This window comes from Lathyrus oleraceus, chromosome 2 (genome assembly GCF_024323335.1).
Source record: "Lathyrus oleraceus cultivar Zhongwan6 chromosome 2, CAAS_Psat_ZW6_1.0, whole genome shotgun sequence".
In the NCBI taxonomy this organism is placed as follows: domain Eukaryota; kingdom Viridiplantae; phylum Streptophyta; class Magnoliopsida; order Fabales; family Fabaceae; genus Lathyrus; species Lathyrus oleraceus.
Window position 1 is genome coordinate 149,022,795 of NC_066580.1, and position 24,470 is coordinate 149,047,264.

General features: G+C 33.2%; 1 protein-coding gene across 1 annotated transcript; it reads left to right on the forward strand.

The window, feature by feature from the left end:
• Positions 1–7,841: 7,841 nt before the first annotated feature.
• On the forward strand, positions 7,842–13,467 carry LOC127121257 (WAT1-related protein At5g64700). Its single transcript, XM_051051814.1, has 7 exons — positions 7,842–8,161; positions 8,946–9,008; positions 11,478–11,594; positions 11,686–11,917; positions 12,076–12,234; positions 12,724–12,875; positions 13,145–13,467. Exons 1-7 carry the CDS (start codon positions 7,938–7,940, stop codon positions 13,362–13,364), a joined length of 1,167 nt encoding a protein of 388 aa, XP_050907771.1. The 5' UTR covers positions 7,842–7,937; the 3' UTR covers positions 13,365–13,467.
• The last annotated feature ends 11,003 nt before the right edge of the window (positions 13,468–24,470 follow it).

The window sequence follows — 24,470 nt, forward strand, 5'->3', positions numbered from 1 at the left end:
AACTAATAAAAATTAGAGATCACAGGTAAGGGGTTTGGTTACACAGAGGGAAGGTGTTAGCACCCAAAGTGTCCTAGGTACTCCTAGGGAGCCCTTTTTGTGTGCATATGTATTTTTGTATAAAGTGATGTTTACAAACAAATAGATGGGGGGATAAGAAAAGAATTCATTAATTATATTTTTGTGTTTGACAAGACCTTCGGTCTTGTGCCTACGTACCAACATAAAAATGAGGGATCAAAACCTCGTAGTTCGTGATACAAATTTCAAAATTGGTGCATTGATTTTAACAAAAATTAAGTTTGAAAGGCATAAAGGCCTAAAATGGTTTGAATGAGTTAGTTCTTTTTGGCTTTTTGAAAGTTTAAGTCAAGTATAGTTAAGTTTATTCATAAGTTTGATTTAAGAAAATAAGTTTGAAAATGCAATGGCATAAGGCCAAAGTTTCTATCTTTTTGCAAAAATGGTCAAATTTTAGAACAAAAATAGTTCACACAAAGAAGATTTTTGAAAATGGAGGGAGAGATTTTGAAATTAAAGAAATGGGGAGAAGATGAAGAGACTACCCTATGCACACAAATTTTAAAAGTTTAGAGTTGAAAAGATTTGACCAAATGGGTAGCAATCCAATAGACAAAAATGTCAATAGAAACCCAGAATTCCCTTGGACTTTTAGAATCAAGCAACACACAAATGCATAATTATATTATCTTGAAGAGCAAAGGCATCAAATAAAGATGGCCTCATCCAAGCTTATCCATTCCATGATCTTCTTCAGAAATAGCCCATGTAACAGATGAATTTCACAAGTCACAGGTTCAAAATAATAGCTTCACAATGATCATGTTGTAGATTAACTTAGAGAGATCTTGAATGATGTATCAGATAAATTTCAGATTGCAAGCACTTGGTTCTTCAACAAGTTGGCATTGGCCAAGTCCATTAGCATAGGAAGGTTGCCTAGATTCTAAGTCCATTTGTCCAAGATCAGGCCAACAGTCCACTCAAAGTTTTTTATGGTTTTTGTAATTATTATGTACATTAATGGTCAAAGACCACACAAACAAGCAAAGTATATACAACCAAAATATATCACACAATGTGATCCAAATGGACAAAATGAAAATTGCATTAACATAAACAATTAAAATGATATGTACAATGGCAAATGAAATAAAGTACTAAAAGTAAATTGCATTAAGATAAAAACTTGAAATTAAAAGTCAATAGTTAGTAGGTTAGAGGTTAATTTTGTTTTGCTTTTGCTTTCAAGACATTCTTTGGAGAACACTCAACCCACTTATCACAAGCATGTATCCTTGAACCAAAACATCTTCCAAAGGAAGGAAAGAAGGCCAAGTTTCAACACAATACCATGAAAGAGGGGAGACTTACAATCTCACTAACTAGAATGCTTATGCCTTTTGTGTCAAAAATTTAACATTATGTTAAGCAATCGTAATTGGACTTATGTAGAAGTTACAACTATTTGAGGCCGGGAAATAAATTTTTGGTGTTAATGCATGTTAGAGACATAGTATAATGAACTATGCTCATGAAACATACCACACACAAAAAAGAATATGCAAAAGGTGTGGCCTAATCTCATCCATACTTATGTCAATTCTTCAATCAACTAGCATTAGGACTTTGAGATGTCATAGGCCAAATGGAATGAATGAGTTAAGAAGAGGAATGGAATGAAGTAGGAAGGGGATGAATGAGATCACAAATTGGTAAAAGGAGGACTTTTATTAAATTAATATCATTCATTCATTTTGGGAGATGGAATGTACATTCCATCAATCCCCTAAATTCAATGATATTAACTTGACAAAGTCAAATCAACCTTGACCAAGGCCCAACAACAATAAGCAAGCTCATACAAGTCAATACAAATGGTCAACAAAATTAAATTGGCATTTATTCAATTAAAAATAGTAAAATAGTGCATTTAATTCAAATATGTTTTGTCCAATTCCTAAAATCTCATCAAAACACCAAAGAAATGGCCATGAGATTTATCATAGGTCAAACAAGGTCAAAGGACCTTGGAGAAAAAATTTCATAATTTTTGGATATTTAAAAATATTTTTAAGCAATTAAAAACAAATACAAAATCAATTAATTCATGAAAAATATTAATAATGATCCAAAAAATATTTTTAATTCAGAATATGAAAGAGAAAAATATTTGAATTTTTTTGGTGAAAGTCCCATATTTTTTGGATCAATATTGAATTTAATATGAATTATTGAAAAACATGTAATAAAAATAAAAATCAGAAAAGTCTAAATTACGTGGACCATCAGATCTCCCTCATTAATTGAGGTGGCAGATCTGATGATCCAAAGCGCGCGTTCCACATGTGCCTTAGTCAACTGCGCTGCATAATTGGTATTTAAAAGCAATGATCAAGATTAAAACGTAACATATGGATCCTGTGGTTCTCATCCTTGCCAAGTCATCGCCGGAGCCAGAGCTCCGGTCATCTTCTCCGGTGGACCTCACCGGACTGGTCCACCATGAACCATCACCATAATGAAAAACAAGGACATGTTCTTGAAGAAAAAATGACATTGAGCTCGAATCTGACCTCCATTCATTCCAATTCCAAATATATTGAGAGATATATGGATTTGAAATTTGAGGTACATGAACTGAGTTGCTTCGATTTGACCTCAAAGCAACTCAATCTTCTTGCCTACATTGGTAGGACTTCAGACAACCAAAGAATCAATAGAATTGAGCAAGAATTTGATAAAATCGAAGAGTTTAAAATTTCTGAAAATTACCTTCAATGTAGGTCTGAATTCGATGGATCTTGAGCTTGCTTGTGCTTGGACTCACTCCACTTGCTTGCAGAAAGAGGATTGGATGGTTTAGAATCAATGGATTCATGGAGAATTGAATTCCAAAACAGTGGAGATTCAAGCTCAAATTCAAAAGAATTTATCAGGCTTATCCTTTTAGAATTGAGGGTTTGCAATGGGGGATCAAAGCTGGCGCAATTGTGTGTCTATTTCTGAGCAATTGAAGCTCTATTTATAGCTGAATCATGTGATATTTGCACACTCACTTTCACTTTCCAAATTTGGAAAATGGTGATGTAATGCTGCATGGGTGCGTGTAGGCCCATGAAATGATAACTTGAGGTCCATAATTGAAGATCAGATACACTAAAGTAGGCTTGGATTGCAAGGCACATGTACATTGATGTTTGAAGTTTGATCCATGCCAAATGATATCAGCCTGTTTAAGCCATGCGCAGCCTATGCATTTCTCATCCAAAATGAATGAATTTGAGCTCTTTGAAAAGGTGAGATCAAGAGGAACAACTTTGATGTTCAACAATTTTTCATTTGGAGCTTGGACCTTGGAGAAATTTGAGGTGGAAGTTTGGAAAATTTTGACATATCAAAATTTTTCTGTGTCAAGCCATATGTCTCAATATTCCACCTTACTTAACTTTTTATATGAGCTTCAAATGAGAAAAGCGTCTTCATAAAAGTTGTAATTATCTCAAATACCTTCAAAATGGTCACCAATTTCATGTCATTTGGAATTGAAATGATAGAGTTATGCATTTTTGAAGTTTGGAAAAATCACTTGATCAATGGTATAAGTCAAAAGTGACCTATAATGTAGCCTCATATCACATGCTCAAAAAAGTTTAATTAGCTCCCACTCCAAACATCAAAGTTGAATTAGACACATTGAATTTGATTGTTCAACTTGGAAATCTTTCATCTCATAAAAATTGAGCAAGTTATGGCTTTGGGAAGTTGACTTTCAAATTAGGGTTTAGACAAAATGACCTATAATGTTTCAACATAGAAAATGATTTTCCAAGCCAAACTAGCTCTAGGTCTAAACATGAAAGTTGTTTATAATGTTATTTAGAGTAAGTTTTATATTGGGATTATTTTCATATGGTGAAAATTGTATGAGATAGGGTCTAGGGAGACCCAGTTTTGATCAAATGAATTCATCTAGCCAACCACCATCAACCAATTTCCTAATTTCCAAATATCTTGACTTTATTGGCTCATGGTAGATCATATATGCATAATATGATGAAATTTAAAGCATACCTTGAAATATTTGATCAATTGGTGAGATAGCTTGTTGGAGAAGTTACTCAAGATACCTAGTCAAACTAGGGTTTCCAAGGCAAATCACCCTCAAACTCTTGAAGAAAACTTGATCAATATATCATGTAGAGGTCAATGGGACTCATATATCATGCTTGTAACCATTCTTGAATCAATTCTTGGTTGTGCTCTTTGTTCATAAGGGTCTCAAAACCCTAGATATGAACTTGATGAATCAATGAGATCATGCCCTTCCTACAAAAGAGTTAGGCAAATACAAAGACATTTTTTTGGTATTTTAGTTAGTAAAATGATAATATACAAGTATGATATAATCACAAGGTGCTTGGTGATCTCTCCTAAAATAAACCCAATGAAGGAGGGGTAAGGAGGATGCCAAGATATGATCTCAATGCTAATGCTTATGATGGAATTGCATGAGGGATCTTAGGGTCAAAATTGGGGTCTTACAATATTGTGCACCACGATCCTTAAGTGGTGGAGAATGAGTAAGAATGGAGCTTTCCTATCCTTACTTTGATTATTTTGGACCCAAGACGCTTGACTTGTTTGTCTAGAATATTCGTCTCCGCGGATAGACTTTAGTGTAATCTAATCACAAATATTTTTTCATAAACCCTTGTTCAAGGTAAAATCAACACAACCTATCAAACCCCATTTTTGTGCCTTAGGGCACCATACCGAAAACCCTTTTCTGAAAGGTAAAATCAACCAACCCACAAACATTTCTACTCCGAACTACAGAGCTCTGATTCCTCATCACCCGATGGGTGATACGTAGGCACAAGGGCCATAATCCTTGGCAAACACAATAATAGAAAACCCAAAAACCATTTCTTTCACAATCTTTTTGTAAATAAGAATAAATAGAAATAAGCGAGATACATACCCATGTACGTAGACAACCTAAATGGTTCCCATGGAGCATCATGGACGTGAAGGGTGATAATACCTTCGCCTTACATAACCGACTTCCGAACCCAGGTCTCAGTTGTGAGACTGATTATTTATCCGCAATTTTGCGCTTCCCGTGCGCATATCTTTCCTCTTGAGGGTTTTATCGACTATTTTCCCTCTCCTCTCGCATAAAGGAAATCCAATAAAATTCGGTGGCGACTCTGTGTCATTTTCTTTTTGACATTTGTCAGTCGGCTCGCTCCATTTTTCCGGTAGCGACAAATGGTAATATTACTATTTTATTTCTCTTTACACATCTTTTTAAACAGTTTCCCTTCAATTGGTTAAATTATAACTAAATCTTTCCAAAACAAAATTCATTTTCTCTTTTCCCAATGTCCCAAATCTTTCTCTATGTCTCTCTCTCTCTCTCTCTCTCTCTCTCACACACACACACACACACACACACATACATAGTCCTTTATCTCTTTCTCTATCTCATATTCATTTCTCTCTTTCTCTCTATTGCATTGCTTCCCTCTTCCTCTTCTTCTTCTTCTTATTCCTTCTTCCTCTTTTTCTTATAGAAATCAAATATAAACAAGCGATGATCTACGACATCGGTTTACAAATTTTAATGATACTTGCAAGGATCTTCTAAAAAACAAATCCAGATCCGCTATCAACAATCTCGTTAATGAAGCCCTAGCCAAAGCCGAAAAAACAATCGAAGTCATCCTACATATGTCGCTTCATATATTCTCAAAGCTATGGTTATAAATCCTACACATGGCCGAAGAATCCCAAAGTTATAGTTGATGAGACATGGTTTCCAGATCCAGATTTCTGTAGGGAATCATAGGTTAGCGCATGCGATTTTCATGTCTGTTACTAAATCAAGTTATTGATGAACTGTTACTATTATAAAGGATCAACAAAGGTTGAATGACTGAGTTTTTTAGTACCATTTATGTTGTATATTTTCCATGTTTTCATGGCTGCTTTTCAGATGATTTTAATGTTTGTTTTTAAAACTTCATCTTAAAAGAACTTTATGATGCAGTGTTGTACCTTCTATATGACAAATATCAATATGTCGGGCCTTTCAGGTACCAGGTGATGGAGTCATCATTTCCACCCCTACGGGAAGTACTGACTATTTTTCTTGAATGAATCTTTTGTTTTTTCGGTGATGTATCCTATGAATCTTTAATTTTATATTTCATTTGGATGATTTTGATTATTATCATCGTATGAAAACAATATGAATGTTGAAATTTCTTTGTAGTGAGAACTTGTGCATGCTTTGGGTGGTCCTGTAGTTAAAGAGGTGTTCCACAATGTTAAGGATCCTGAACTTCTGATGATACATGACAGATAAGAAAAATTAGTATGCAATTCCATTATCCATGTTAGCATTTGGATTATCAAACTTCAATTTTCCTTTAGTACATTCTGACTTTGTTTACTTGCATGAAAATATCAGAACATACTGTGCTGAGATAACACACAATGTGTCAACTAGGAAACAAAGTATATCGTTGAACGTGCAGCACAATTGGATGTTGTTGTTACAAACGAATTGGCCAGGCTGCCCAACCAAGAGGATGCATAATTTTTTAATTTTTTGTACCTGCATATTTTTATATACATAAATAATTATAGGCACGAACTTATTATAACGAAAACATGAAGTTATTAATCATAATATTGAATAATAACAGGAATAAATTTATTATTGATTCAAACATTTTTGTAAATAATATCAAAATAAAAATAATATTTATATATGAAAAAAATATATTATTAGATTTAAATATTTTTATATATGTAAAATATTATAGACACAAATTTATTATCTCTTTCAAAAATAATAATAAAAAATTGTTAAATAATTTTGTCTTTCTTTTATTTTATTTTTATTATATTTTGAAATCAAATGTGCATATCATATCAGTCCCGGTTACTTAGGTGTCCTACTCCAATTTTATATTTATGATTCAAATATAAAAAAAAATACGATGTGACACTTATAAATTAATTAAGTATATGCTACAATTAATTTTTTACTTGAATATGTCTACAAATGTGCTTATAAAATCATATGCATGCAGTTATGTCGTGCAAAATAATATAATACATGAATGATGTGCGTCAATAAAATTCCAATAAATTTTGTTTTCTCATATAATGAAAGTTATATAAAATGGGGAAAAAGAAATTATTGATCCAAATATTAAATAATAAAAATTTATTAACCATATTTTTTAAATGAATGAAAACGATTAAAAGAATTTATTAAAAAAAATTGACTAAAAATATAGTCTCTCTTATAAAATAATTGTCTTATTTATAAAAGAAACTAAAAAGATTGATTTATCTAATACATGTTTTAATAATTTTTATTTTTAATCATATTATTTATAACATTATTGTTATGTATTACTATTTTAATTTAAATTTATTATTATTTTAATTTTTTTTTTAACTTTCTATTTCTATGACCGTCCATAAATAAATTCGTTTCCCGCATGTCCAAAATTATATCCCACCTAAAAATATGACCCATGCGTTCATAGGTACATATTTATTATTTGTTACTTTTAAAAAAGTAGGTCTAATACCATTTACCCCTAATCTATTTTTAGGTTTTAAATATGAAAGAGAAATTGAACCAATAAAACCTGATGTATTGGATACAAATTTTATACTATATATATTTTGTTGACCAAACTTTCTCTTCAAACTAATATTTTCCATTTAAATATTAAAAAAATTCCTGCATTTATTTCATTTATTAACTCTTTGGTTTTTCCCTAAAAAAACCTTATTCAAATACCAAAGCAAAATACTCAACATTTAGATTTTATCTCTCTAACACCTTTGTTTTCTCTCAGACAAAATACACAGTATTATTTTCTACAATGGTGAGAAATATGAGTGACAAACAGAAAATTGGATGTATGAAAAAGTGGTTCATGTCTTGTCAAATTGTTCTTAGCATGATATTAGTTCAAGTTTTTGCAACTGGAATGCAACTTTTATCAAGAGTCAGTTTGGTTCATGGTACTTACATTTTTGCTCTCATTGCTTATCGATATATTGTTGCTGCTATCTGTGTTGTTCCCTTTGCACTCTACTTTGAAAGGTATAATTCATTTTTCAATTCTATATTTTATTTGTAAGTTCTTTCATTAATATTTTATATAGTAGCACTCTTTCCCCATAAAATCATAATTCACTATGTTTTGTTATATGTTTTTCTTTTATCTTTGTTCGTGTTTTTTTATCTCAATTTTTTCCAACTCATTACTTTTCCTAGTAAGTATTAAATAAAGTATAACAGTTTACACATGCGGTCATAATAACCTATTGGTTAAAGATGCTTAACTTTTTTTTGAAGAAACGAAATGTTTAATTATTAATAAAAATTAAAATCAATTGAAAGCTAATGGGTCAATATATATATTTTAAATTAAAAGTCTTTATGAACCATTATTCAAAGGTTTATATACAACACTAACAATAATATATTTAAATAATAATTAATTCAAACACATTTAATAACATTTAAACCTATAGTAGGTCAAACATTTATTTATGTTGACATGCATTATACAGAGTTTACATTTTAGACTGATTTTTATTGACTCTTTAATTATTTATTTATTTATTTGTTTTTCTATTTATGTATATATATACATTTTTTTGCATTCACAAATATGCACATAAAACGAGGTGCAGAAAACGACACTTTAATATTAAATAAAATTTATTAAATAAAATTTATGATGATAAAGACACTTTTAAATATTTTTACAATTTTTAATGCATAAAAGAGGGCGTATTTATAAATGTTAAAAGTTTTGGATTTATTTGAGGATTATGATGCTAATGGTAATATAATATTTGTTGGTTAATTACAATTGTAGGGGACTAGAGAAGAAGTTTAATTGGAAAGTTTGGTTTTGGCTTTTTGTTAACGCATTGGTGGGGTAAGCTTAATGTTCCTTGTTTTTTTTATTAGTGAATAGAGCTGTCTCTTTTAAAAGTTTATTAGTAATTAGCCATTATTTTATTTGTGAATTAGATCAAGTAATTCAATTAGTTCTCCCAATACAATTTTTATATTTATTTCTATATTGTGGTGATAAAACCATTCAAATTACTTATACTATATGTTAGAATAATTGGGCCAAGATAGAATCGAGAAGTTTGAATTACGGACCTAAATATTTACCTTTTTGCTAAACTTACATATCATATATTCCATCTCATTTATGTTTAGGGGAAAACCATACATTTTTAAGGCTCGTCTTTAATCTCTTATTCAAATCCTCTTTCTCTTCTTCAAGAAGTACTATATCATCTTTAAAAAGTATATATCATGGTACAATCTCTTGAACGTGTCATTTGAGTACATCTAAAATTAAAGTAAAAAGGTGGGGGTTTATGGTTGAACCTTTGTGCAATCTATTGAAATGGAGAAATCACCAGTTTCTCCAACATGTGTCTGCGTACTAGTCGATACCCCTTCATACATATTTTGGATAGCTCGGATATTGGAAATCCTAAGTTATTTCTTCTCTAGGGCTTCCACAAAATATCTCTAGGCATTCTATCATATGTCTTCTCCAAGTCAATAAAAATTAAACGCAAATCTTATTGGTCAATCAGATACTACTCTATCACACATCGTAATAGATATGTCGTTTTTTTGGTCGACCTTTCAAGCATAAAAACAAATTAGATCTCAATACTTGAGCCTTTTTTCTTAGTCTCTGTGTCGTCACTCTTTTCCATAACTTCATAGAATAATTTATAAGTTTAATCTCCCTATAATTTGTACAATTTATATACCCCTTATTCTTATAGATTAGAACGAAATTACTTCTTCTCCATTCAACCAACATTTATTTTGACCTCATAATTTCACTAAAGATTTTAGTAGGTCACTTAATACCTTTATCTCAAAGAATTTTCCACATTTCAATAGCTATCATGTCTGACCCAACCGTATTAATGTTGTTCATTCTTTTTAATGCTTATTTTACTACTCCCTCTGTTCCTTTTTAAGTGTCATTTTTTGACTTTTTACCCATACCAACAAAGTTAATCATTATTGTTACTTTTTTTAACAACAATTCTCATTTTACCTATAAGACCCTTAACTATTTATTACATTCATTTTACTTTTTCTCTCTATATAATAATTACCTATGAGTGATTTTGACAAAATGAAATTAATACTACCTTGAATTTTGTAAGTGACAATTAATAAGGAACAAAACTTTTTCAAAAAAGAGACTTAAAAAGGAACAGAGGGAGTACTTGCATATGAATCTTATGACAGCAATTATAATTTTGATCATCTCCCATAATGTTGGGTCTGTTAGAGTCTGGTGAGATATCATATCCTTTATTAAATAAGTTGTAGAAATACGTCATTAGTCTATCCTTCATATTTGTTTCTTAAACCAAGACTTTGTCTTCTTAATTTTTAAGACACTTCATTTGATTCAAATCTCTTTTTTTTTTCTCTTCCCTTAGCAACTACTTAATTCAATATATATATATATATATATATATATATATATTTCTCACCTCTTTGGTTCATAAAAACTAGTATAAACCATTAAAATCTTGGGTTATTTATTTCACTCACTATCTTCTGGTCTCTTTCTTATACTTTTTCCAAATTTTATCATTTTTATTCCTGGATCATTCTTTAAAATATTCATTTTTTACTTTAACTTTACTCTAAAAACTTATTATTTAGATATTTTTCTTATCTTTTGGACAATCTTGTTTCATATATTATTTGCACTTTCTTGTGGTTGTATAAACCCCCTCTCCAAGATATTGTGTTTGAAACTCCCTTGTTTTCACCGTTCAAATGCAACCACTTGATCAATGGAGTTCTCATGTGATTTATCCTATTCACTATTCTATTGACTCTTACATTTTTAATCAATATGTTGGCTAGTCTTGCTTTCTCCCAATATAACTTTACGGTCCAAACAAATCTTTTCATCTGAGTTCCTAATAAAAAAGAAATATATATGAGAATTTGGCACCCCTCTCATATATTAATAAGATAATATTCTCTTTTCCTATGACATGTATTAACTATAATAAAATAAAAAATCCACGAAAAATCCATGATGGATTTACTCTTCGTATTTACCACTCCGAAAACATGCCCATAATTCACACCGTCAATATCTCTTGCTACACTCCCTACATGTTCATTTAGATGTCCTATTAAAAAAAATCTCTCCTTGAGATATATCCTAAAATAGCCATTTAAATTTTTCCAAAATTTTACTTTAAGATGTTCTAAGAACTCACATAGTTGTGTAAGCACTCATAATATTTTTTACGACAAATAAAACAAAAAATAAAGAATTAATTATTATTCATATGCTTAAATTTATAATAAAGTGATGATACTTATATGGCAGGATGACTATGTCTTTAGGATTATTTTACTATGGTCTTCGAGACACATCTGCTGCTTACTCAGTCAACTTTCTCAATTTGATTCCTATTTGTACATTTTTCACTTCTATTATATTCAGGTATTTAAACTAAAGACAAAATTTTCTCTATAAACAAATTAATTTTCAATATACATACTTTATTAGCATTAATTTTTTAATGAGTTTGTAGAATGGAGAGCTTAAAGATTGGAACGTGGGGTGGTAGAGCAAAGTTTTTTGGGGCAATTTTATGTGTTGGCGGAGCATTAACTACAAGTCTCTTCAAAGGAAAAGAATTTCATATTGGTCTTTATCATAGCCATCATGAAATTGCAATTTCAACATCCAAAACTCACATGTTTTTTGGCACTTTATTTTTGGTTGGATCTTGCTGCTGTTACACAGCTTGGTTTATTATTCAAGTATGTCTTTATTCCTATTTTTTCAATTCACTATAATTAAAATATTAATCATCTTTAGTTTACACATTTTCATAATTATTTGATTCTTATTAAAATTATAATTTGTGTGAACATTACTCATATTATCCTTAGTAAATAGTTGTCTTCACTTTTAACAGGTGAAGTTGATTAAAGTATTTCCCTTGAAGTATTGGGGAACAATGTTATCATGTGTTATGGCAGGAATTCAATCCGCATTAATAGGATTATGTATAAATTCCAATATAGATGCTTGGAGATTAGGATGGAATCTACAACTCATTACTATTCTATTTACGGTAAGATCATTTATTTTTGTCAAGTTTCAATTATATATCAAGTAAACTAAACTATATGATTAAAATTGAAAATTTACATCTAAAATTAAATTTATTATAATTAAAATAAAACTAAAAGGTTTCAAATTTTGATTGTATGCCATCACAATTATACTAATTATGTCTATGAATGGTTGTTGTGTCGAGACTAGATTGTTTAGATTTCAAACTTATCAATTTAAGTTTTTAAAATTATATTGATATATGAATTTTTTGATCTCAATCCACTGATTTGATGATTAGGTGGAAACGTGTGATCGTGACTCCAATACATTTTAACTCAATTTTATACTATTATTCAATTTTAATCTTCTTTCTCTTAACCCAACATGTTGAGCTTGACTTAACCTCACAAAATAAATTAGTCTTACAAATTATTTTTATGTTTGTATTGAGAATTTACTATAAATAATAATCATGAAAACTAATGAGATGAATTTATTTATGTAGGGAGTATTGGGTACTGCAGCTATATTTTGTTTAATATCATGGACAATTACAATCAAGGGGCCTACTTATCCTTCAATGTTTAATCCACTTGCTCTAATCTTTGTGGCCATATCAGAGGCTATCATACTTGGTGAACCATTAAGAGTTGGAACGTATGAATACTTTTCCTTCTTGGTATCTTTATATTTTTATTTTATTTTCTTTTAAATTATTACGATTAGTAATATCAAGTATATAGGATAATGTAATAAAGCTATATTTATTTAATATTTTAAAAACTATATTGGAAGTTTATATTTTAATAAATGAATAAATCGAAGTATATAGGATAATGTAATAAAGCTATATTTAGTTAATATTTTAAAAATTATATTGGAAGTTTATATATTAATAAATGAATAAATTGAAAATCTATTGGCAGGTTATTAGGCATGATTTTGATTTTATTGGGACTATATTACTTTTTATGGGGAAAAAGGAATGAGATGCAAAGTTCGCCTCATACAAATGTTGCAGCAGATGTATTATCAACACGCATGATTGATGGTGATCCTAGTGTGTCTAAATCAACAGTGGCTGTTGCACCAATTTCTTCACCTTATGATAGTGTACTTGAAATTGATAAAGCGATTCAGAATTGATAATATTATTATGTGGTAGAAAACCCGAGTATTGCACGGGTTATATTACAATAAATGTTTTAAACATTTTAATAAATAAAGAATAAACAATTTTAATACATAAGTAAGTGATTGAAATATTTAAATGGTGTAAGTATATAATAATTTTATGTCAACAATGGAAGACCTCATGGAAGGTTGAAGATTGAAACACAAAAATTTGAAGAAAGTTGGAGAATTCTAGTTTTTCATCTGTATCAACATGACTATTGTATTTGATCATGCATTTTATCAGTTAAAGATCATTTATTTGCATGCAGTCAATTAAAATCAAAGAGGTCGAGAGTTTGACTCTTTTTGACCTTGGTTAATTCTTCCATGTTACGCTGTTTTTCATTTCTTTTCATCCATTAACATGTGTTGGAGGAAAAAGTCAAAGTATTTTTTTTTTTACTTTTGACTTTGACCTTTGAGTGTTAATTGCATTTTAGTTTGGTTTTCTCTTTTGATTTTCATTTTGTTTTAATTTGGTTTTGATATTGACTTGTTATTAATTAAATATTATGCTTTGACTTGTAATTAGATAAAAGATCAATTTCCAAATAAAATATGAGTTTGTACTATTGGTGTAAGTCCTAGAGGTCAATACTTTTGGTATTTGTATCAAATTATTTATTAATAATAAAAGGTTTTTTCTTTATTATGTTTGTTTAATAAAGTCCCTAGAATAGATAGTCCATTTAATGTATCAAGTGTGACTTAATCATGAGATCTCATTAAACATAAGAATATTATTTTTAAAGTATCCGTAGTCGAGCTTTGTTGTGATATGGGATAACATTAAAGCATTAAGATTATTATATATATAAACTGATAATCACATCTCATGGATCATGGATAATGTGTTATCAAGTCTTAAACATATGTATGAATATTATGAGTAATATTTATACTGGATTGACCCGCTATGAGAATATCATAGAGAATGTTACGCAAAGTGTCATAAGTTATTCTTTTGGTGATAGTGGTATATACCACCCTTCTACCTGAAACCATTATGGATCCTAGATGTAGAGTCGAGTGCTTTATTGTGGATCAAACGTTGTCCGTAACTGGATGACCATAAAGATAGTTGATGGGTACTCCACGAAGCATGTTGAGGGACATGAGTGACCTAGATGGAATTTGCTCATCCTGCGTAACAAGATAAATATCTACGGACCCAATATTAAATTGGACAAGGATGACACGGTCTATGCCTTGTGTTCAATATAGACATAGGGGCAAAAGGGTAATTGTACACATAAGTATTATCACAAAAGGATTTGTCAGATCACATGACATTTTTGTGTCTTCGGTAGCAGTGATGTGTTGCTAGATACCACTCACTGTTTATTATGTTAAATACGTGATTTAATATAATTGCTAATGTCGCGAAAACCTACACTAGCTCGTCATCCTTACGTGCTACTCACCATACAACATGTCATGATCACCATGACCTCATATCCTGCAATTTGAAAGTCAGTCATAACATACACATGTATAACAAAATTCCATTAAAATCAATTAACTTCACACTGCAGGAAACACATTAAGTCTATACACAAACCATATCACAATCATCATACATACATACCATTTTCCAATCAAAAATCAAAGAAACTAAGACGTACTCAATAAGAAAGTGATAAACATGTGAGTTATCATACATGTTAACATCAACCATATCATCACACAAGTATCACAAATTCAATCCAAATAGCATAAACTCTAACATGCCTTTTTCACTCAGTTCATCCCCACCCTTCATTATATAAGTCACATAGATTGCTCCTTATTTCCCCCCTCATATCTCTTTCTTCATCTCACTCATTCCCTCCTGTAGCGGGGTATTCGTTACCATTGGAGATATTGACTAAATCCAAGATAAACCATACAAGTCGAGTCGCCACCGCACTTTTATTTATCCAAAGGAATGGTTAGAAAGCGAACAAAAACCTAATAGTTTTAACAAAAACTAATAAAAGAAACAGAGATCTGGGTAAGGGGGTTGGTTATGCAATAGGAAGGTGTTAGGAACCCAAAACATCCTAGGTACTCCTAGGGAGCCCTTTTCATACTTGTTGTAAGGTAGTTTGTCTTGTGAAAATTTTATTTGTGCAAACATGATTGAAGAGATGAGAAGAGAATGTACAAGTTATTTACATTTTGTGTTTGGATGGATAAACCCATTGCCTACGTACCCTCTTATAAAAGATTGGGATCAAAACCTCGTAGTTCGGGGTAAAAATCTCAAAACAAATTGGTGAATTGATTGGTCCAAAAGCCTTAAGGTCTTTTGTTATCAAAGGGAGAAAACTCAACCAAACCACAAATCCACCATGTGAGGATAGCTTCAACATGCTAGTGAGGGGTTAACCCTATAATAAGCATGGAAGACTCATTGTCCATCACTAAGGATATAGGTGAGTATTACATCTACCACAAGGATAACTCAAACCTAATAGCTAAAGGTTATGGAAAATTTTGATTAAGAAAGTGGCCATTGGAACCACAAAAGGGAAATTTGAATGGGTTATATTTACCAATTAGAAGTATATATAAAAGTAGTCAAAGTTGACTTAAAGATTCAATTCAAAATGAGTGTTATGAAAAGAAAGTTTGAAAATCAAAAGCATAGGGCTTAGGTTTCTAATGTTGAAAACAAAGGTTAAATGTTTGCACAAAAAGGGTTTTGGCTTGGGTTAGAGTGGAAGGATGAAGAAGAAGGGCTAAGTCCTAAGGAAAATAAAAAGATGAGGGATAAGAAATGAAACCACACTAGGAGTTCCTCTCTTGAGATCATATTGATGATCCAAGTAGCTCCTATCCTTTGGATTAAGCAAGCACAAAGTATAAGCAATCAAACAAGTCTCATAAGAGATCCTCAATGTATCTTGTATTTTCCACTTGGATGAACATGGTAATGATACTCCAATTAAGCTCAAATGGAAACTCCTAGTTCAAGAGCACACACATCAAAAGTTCCATGGGGTAAAACACTCTTCTAACCAGAGACCAGGGAAACAACAAACTAAAAGGGGATTAAGACTCGAGCCTAATAGTTGTCATGCAATCAACATCCCTAAGTTGAGGTCTCTAACAAGAACTTAACTCACAAGTAAACAAATATCACACACTATATCCATACAAGAGGCTCAAACAAGGGGTGGGCTTTAGTCAAGAGGGGTCATGTCAACCTCGCCAAACAAGCCAAACTGTAAAGGGTAATCTGTAGCTCTTAACCACTAACATTGAACGTTAGGGTGAAGCTGATCAAAGTTTAAATGAGGATGAAACCTCATGCTCTTAACCCTGGCCAGGGTGAGCTCATGACAAAGAAAGCGCGGGGATCCAGAAAGTGGGATCCTTTTCCACTTGACAGACTCTGGACAAAGATCTAGGGCACATGTTCAGAAGCATCAGCACGTAGTGCGAGCATAAAGAACGACATACTGAATAACGGGGGATTGGCTACTAATCCCTTTTATCCGTCAATTGCCTCTTCTCTTGGAGGTCTTATCAAATATAACACATGCCTCTTCTTGGAGGTCTTTGAGCATAATTTTAAACAAACACAAACAGAGCCTCTGAAGGAGGACTTGCCAGCAAAATGCCTGCCAAAAAGGTGACAGGACTTCAGACTACATGAAGTAAGAAGCTAACTACCTGAGTGGTGTGTCAACCACAATCCAATGCTCAAGCAAAAGCTAAAGCAAGCAAGCAACTAAGGTACCTGTACAAACACTAAACAGTTAGTACTTCAGTTATACAACCAGAAAACAAGCAGTGAAACTCTCCAACAGTTACACAATTCAATGAATAAGTGCCTTGGCACTCAAATGAGCTCATGGGTTCACCACATCAATTAAACCCTACAAAACAAACATAGGTTAGAACTCAATTCATTTTGTATCTCACAAAGTGAGAACAAATCCAACCATCAATGATAAGTGTCCAAACCTGAAACACAAAACAAAGTTAGTTTATGTACAAAACCCTAGTGCAAAGACAAGATTCAAAACCTAACCAAAAAAACCAAACCAGAACCCAATCATTGGCACATTACACCTTCCAACAAATCATTCAATGTCCTCAAAAGGACCAGCATCAAATCAATAATCAAATGCCTCAAATTGCCTATGCCATGCAATGACCAAAAATATGCATAAAATGAACTTCCAACTTAGAAAATTCATATCAAATCAGAAATGCATGCAATGACTGAGATTTTTCATATAAGTTCCTTATGCCATGAAAGTTCAATATGCAAAAGATCAAATCCAGAATGATGCAAATGCTATGTGAACAAAATTGCACCAATTCAATGTAAAAAAATGTGACACAAATTGTCACATTTTTCTCCATGTGTCAAAAATGATGATAACATGTGAGAAAAATTCCAAACCAGTGACCAAAAATTCATATTATGTATGAATGTCATGTATGCAAAAGATTGGATCAAAATGTTCAAAAATGAGGATTTCACAATGCATTGAATACAATATATCAATTTGGCACCACATGGATTCAAAAAGTCACACATAAAAATCCAGACATCCAAAATTCATGAAATCAGCACCATAAAATAGTAGACATCAATACAAAACTATGAAAAAAAATTGGGACTCATTTGGATCATTTTTGTATTTTTCATGAATTAAACAAAATGATCTAGACAAATGAAATAAAACAAGAAAAAGGAGGGAAATGCATTTATTTGAATAAATCCAGAAAAATCATGAACCATCAGATATGGCGCGCAGTGGAGATTAACGCTCCACATTCAAACATCAAAACGCGCCGTTTCATTAAACGACTCAGCATCCCACTCAGCGGTCAAACACACGCGTGGCTTGGTCAAGCGCTCCTCATCCAATCAATCTCACACGCAAGGCACACATGGCATACACGCATGCAAAACCCTAGCACACGCAGACGCCGGAGCTACAGCTCCGGTCGTCTTCTCCGGCGAGCCCTACGGTGGCTCCGCCATGCAATTTTCCAGAATCTCACCAAACCTATACCGTTCCACTCGTCTTCCAACGTTGAATCCAAATATGCACTTAGTTTCTCCTACATCTCCCTAGGTTTTGCAGATCGAAGACAATAAGTTTTGAGATCTAAACTTCCAGTCAGCATAACTTCCTCAATACTCACTCATTCTCAAATCTAAACACATATTCGTGCTCTACTCAACAAGATCTACAGTTCTATAATCAAAAAACAGCAAAAGGAGAGATCGAAAATTGCATCACCTGGAAATGGAGCTCTATGAAAACGCGTTCTCTCAAGCTCTACTGCTCTAGATCTTCTCTTTTGGACTTCTTTTGAAGCTTTAAGCAAAAAGCAATGGCTGAAACCTCTTGAATGTGCTTCAATTTTCAAATTCCATCATCATGATAATGCACATGCACTGCTCGAAATCTTGATGAATTGCTCCAAATAATGGATGATTCTTGATCAGTGAAGCATGAGGATCAAGAATATGCAAGGATCTTTGAGAGTTATGTGAAGAAAATGAAGAATCGAAGAGAGAGAAATTTGAGAGAGTTCTTGAATTTTGATTTGAAATTGGTTGTTCTTTTCAGTTAGGATTAGGGTTTTGCTATTTATACTTCATGCTAATGACAATGCTAATCATCTTTTCCATTGGTTAATCATGATTAGTGAGATATGAAGCAAATTGCAAAATTGCAAAATGAGCTCACATGCCCATAATACACGTGATCAGTTCCATGTTAAGCTTCCAATCCACTTAAGAACATCCAAGGGTCATGATTTGAAGATCAATTTGCTTGCATCTTAAGCCAAGAATGAATGGTGGAGATTTTCTTCAATTTGCACATGTGTGAAATAATAAATATACAAGCCTTTCTCATACATGGCAAAGCTCATTTTGAGGTGTCTTGAAGATGAGAAGCATTTTGCAAAAAGAATGAACCAATTTGAAGCCTTACATCAAAAGTTAGGCCATTTTGAATTTCCATGCACACCTTGTGATCAAATGACCATAACTCCTCAACCATTCATCACATGCATGAATTAGGGCTTTTTGGAAAGGGGAGACAAAGATCTACAACTTTCATGTTTACCAAAAATTCATTTGAAACTTCTTTGACATTGACAAGTCAAGTTGAAAGTGGACCAAAACTTACCAAATTTGGAAACTTTGAATTATAGGTCATTTTCCATTTTTAGTAACTTTTACCATGACCTTTGAATCTTCAAGATGGATGTTTAGAATGATGAATAGACCCCATTTGAACATGATTGAGGTGTCTCAACTCATTTCCCCACCTCATAGCCCTCAGTTGACTGCACAGTTGACTTTTGGTCCTCAGATGACCTTGAAATGTCTTGATTAACTTGAGCCTCTACCACTTGGTGAAATTGCTTCAAAATGAAACCCTAGCTCATGTAAGCTCCTTATAATAATCATGTGATCCTCATCCCAAGAAAATACCTCATCTCTTGCACAAAGGATCTTCTTGAAACTCTTGACCTGGTGATTGCTTAAGCTACAAACAAAAGATGTTAGTGACATAATTTTTGTGCTTTTGGTTAGTAAATAAAACAAGAAAAACAATGATATACAATTCAAGCATGCTTGGTGATCTCAAACCACTCACAAGAGATCCCTACCCAAAGGGAAAGGGAGCCAAGATGCTCAATGATCCTTGAAGCTATACAATGCAATGTTATGATGCCATGAGGGATCTTAGGGACAAAATTGGGGTCTTACAGATGCCCCTATTTAAGGTCATTCTAGCCGGAGAAGTGAAGGTAAAAATCTTCGTCTCGAAGAGGTAGAATGGGCTTAAATAATAACAAAGAGACAAATTTTGGTCCCTAAGAGACCTCATAATGCAAATGTATGTATGCAAAATAAACAAACTCTGTGGGGATATGTGTCCACAAAGAAGAAAAGACATCCGGAGAAATTGACAATCCATAGGAGTAATACGCTCACTAGGGATAGAGACTCTGGGAACTCTCATAGAGATAAGAAGAAGAATTAAAAAAAATGCGTGAGCAGGTCACGACTTGAAACTTGGGGAACAGAATCCCAAAGGGAGTAAACCCAATGGAAGGACATCGAGCTGACTCGAAGGTGCATGTGTTGGGGAATATGCCAACACAGCAAAAGGCGATCCACAACAGATACCTCGCTGGGGATGTCTAAAAAGACTCTCCTGGGGAAGCAGCGGGATGAGGTGTTACCGGTTACTGGGTAACAAGCTCAATGAGACATGTGATCTGATCACCGGTATAAGGGTGAGAGAACAACAAGCTCGGGAAGAATGAATATCTAAGACCGGTATAAGGGTGAGAGATATCAATCAACCAAATCATCTGAGGAAGACCTAAAAGGTATATCTCAACTCAGGAAAATCTGACTTCACAGGGGACCAAAGTCATAATAGGGAGTAGAAGGAAGGAACACCAGGGATACCGGTTACTGGGCATATAATAGGTGACCAACCAAAGCATGAATTGGGGAATATTCCCAAAACACTCATCATCCAAAAAGAGGGCAGAACACAAACTCGATTATGGGATGGACATTCGATTCCAAAACAGGGATACGAATCTTACTCGACTGGGGAAGAACAAAAGGCTTCGACCAAAGAGTGCATGAGATATATTATCTATTACCGTCGGAACATAGATAATATACTCGCATGGAAGATTATCCACAACCGGTTACCGGGTTAATAAAGGATAAATTGACCGACAGAGAAAGGCATCGGGATACCAAAACTAGGTATATAATGATGACCAAACAAGGGGAGCAACAAACATCACCGACAAACGGAAAATGAAAGAGGACCCGCTGGGGATAAAATTGCTTAATCAGAGCAATTATCCAAAAGAAGGAGGGAATATCAATACCGAATATTGGATAATGATAACCGTCAAAGAGGGGATTACATCTACCGGATACTGGGTAGAAAACCACGGAAGAGTAACCGTCATCAACTAGGATGAACAACAATGGTTAACTCTGCAAAGGGGGAAAATAGGGTTTACAACTACCGGTATAAGGGTAGAAAACCACAAACTCCGCTGAGGATAAGGTGAATAATTATTGATTACTGAGCAATTATTCATTTACCACAGGGAAACACCAGAGACAGTCACAAGAGGCCAATTTAGGATCAAACCAAAAAGGCAAACTGAATCAAGACTCATCCTAATGAGGATATAACTCAATAGGGGAACCCATCCCAATATATGTGTTGGGAGGAAGCAGAAACAGCCGTCGTTCACGAGGATATAACTCAGTGGGGAATATGGCAGGAAAGATAAACACTTTCTGCTTAAAGGGGCTGACTCTATATTGAGGGATCAGACACCGACATCTGCTTGGGAAATGTATTACTAACTAGCAGAGGATAACAAACAATAGATATATGGCAAAAAATGCAATATGAATATCCAAATGTTTGAAGGTTATATGCACATATGCGTGATTTATGTATGATGAATGTTGACAAACAGACATTCTAACATAAACAGCTCCAAAGGAAAAGGCACACAACCGTCTGGTACTACATCTCAAGGGAAGAATACCAAAATTCCAATGGAGAGTATCCAATCTGCCGGGGAATCAGAGATACCAGGAAATCACAAAATCTCTGGGGGATGAATCATCAGTCAATCCGGCTGGGGATAAAGTTCATTGCACAGGCAGAAACTGCTGTAGCACCTCAAATTTGCACCTCCCATTTGTACATACATTTCATTTTTAGGTCATTAACATTGCATTCATATTGCATAGTCCATTGCATTGCATCAGTCAAGACTGATCAGGAGAATCCATCTGTGCAAGAGATCAAGGGTTTTTCCATGGGATGAAGGCCCTATGGTTGTTCTAGAGAGTTTACATGAATCAAGGTTCATTTTGATGCAATTTGGCCAAGTGTTGAAGGCTCAAAGTCCACAGTGCATGATCAAGTCATCTGAGGCCCATTAAAAGTCAACTGCAAGTCAACTGAGGGCTAGGAGAGGGAGAAATGGTTTGAGACACTTCATTCATTTCCCAAAGAAGGTTATTCAACATGTCAAACATCTACCTTGAAGATTTTGAAGCCAGATCAAAAGTCTCCGAAAATGGAAAGTGACCTATAATGTAAAAGTTTCCAAAAATGGCAAGTTTTTGGACCAACTTCAACTAAACTTTCCAACATCAAATAAGCTTCAAATGAAATTTTGTCCAACATGAAAGTTGAAGATCTTTCTCTCCCATTTCCAAAAAGTCCAAGATCATGAATTTCTGATGAATGGTTGAGAAGATATGATTGAATCATCATCAAGTGTGCAAGGCCAAAATGTGCCACGTATCGATCCATACGAGTTATGTATCGATCCATGCAAGGCAAAAAGTGCCATGTATCGATCCATACGAGTTATGTATCGATCCATGCAGGGCAAAATATGCTATGTATTGATACATACGAGTTATGTATCGATCCATAATTCTGTTTTGATTATGCATTGGCTACTGTTCACGTGTGCATGCTTCACACACCCTCCAATTTGTCATTTTTTTGCCATGCACCTTGTTTTCACTTAATTTCAACTTAACTAAGCATGATTAATTTGGATTAAGGGTGGATTAGTACAACATATAAATACCTAAACCCTAATAGAATTGAGGAGGTTAATCATTTTTCACATTTTCTAGATCAAAATTCTCTCTCACTTCAAATTTTTCTCTCATTCATAATTCAATTTTCTTCCAAATAACATTGCATTTTAACTTCATATTCTTGTTCCTGAGCTTGAATTTAGTGTAGATCAATTGCTGTTTTGAGAAATTCGTGCAAGGATCAAGTGGTGGAAGTTCATGAAGATGACAATGGAGTTTCTGTTTTGAGCTAGATCTAGAGCCATTCACGCTTCAATTGCTTCATCAAACATCATTTCAAGTATTGTGGAGTAGATTTGAACACTTCAAAGCTGTAGATCGTGGCATTTCAACGGTTCTGCTCTTCAAGAGGTCATAATTCGCATCTCTTAATTTTGAAATTCATTGTTATATTGTTGTAGATCTTGTTGTCCTGATGAATCTGGTGAAAGAATCATGAAATTTGATGCACTATTGACTGAGTTAGGATAGATTCAAGTTTCATGCATGAAATTTCCATTGCTCGATTCTCCTTGATTTTGTTGATTCATGCTTAGCTCTTGTTCGATTCATCATCTACATGAAAAATGCAACATAATGATGTTTGAGTTTTGATTTTCTGGAGAAATTTTTCTGGACGTGTATGAACTCTGTTACTGTTCATCTTCTTCCTCATGAAGAAGATGAAGTTCATGATACAGCCACGGTTTCTGGCTTTTGGAAACGTTTTCCTGGTTCTGCTATGCGTGTCCTAGGGTTTCAATACTACTGGTCCATGTGTTTGCATTGTTGGCATTTCCTTTGGCTTAGATTGTGTTGACCGTGCCAATTGTGCGCTTGACTGATGACTGTACAGTCCAGTCATTAATGAAACGCTGCGTTTCATTGTGTATGGCGCGCCACATTTCAAATTCACACTGACTTCGATTCCTGGCTGGCTCAATATTTTCAAATGCTTCATCATTTTTTGCATTTTCCCTCCTTATTTCATGCCATGCACATTTTGAACTTCAAATTTTTCATTAACTTCATAAAATCATAACAAATTGAAAACTCATCCAATTTGATCCCAATTTTTTGCAAAATGTTCCGTATTCTGTCTAGTTTTTTATCATCATTATTCCCAAATTTGTGCACGGCTGGATTTTATTTGGTGCTAGTTTGATTGATCATATGTCTAATTGTGACCTTGCCTTGCTTATCTCATTGTGAAATGCTCAAAAATAACCCAATGAACTTGAAATTTTGCATGCTGATTCTAGACACATTGCTGGACATTTTGGTTTTGGTTTGGTATTTTTCCTATGTTCCATTTCTGTTTCATGCATGTGCTAACTTGGTGTGACAATTTGTGTCACACCTTTGAATGTCTAACTTGTGAAAATTAATTTCCATGCCAAATGATCTCTGATTCTCCTGATTTTTTGTATGTGGATCATGTTAGATGTCTT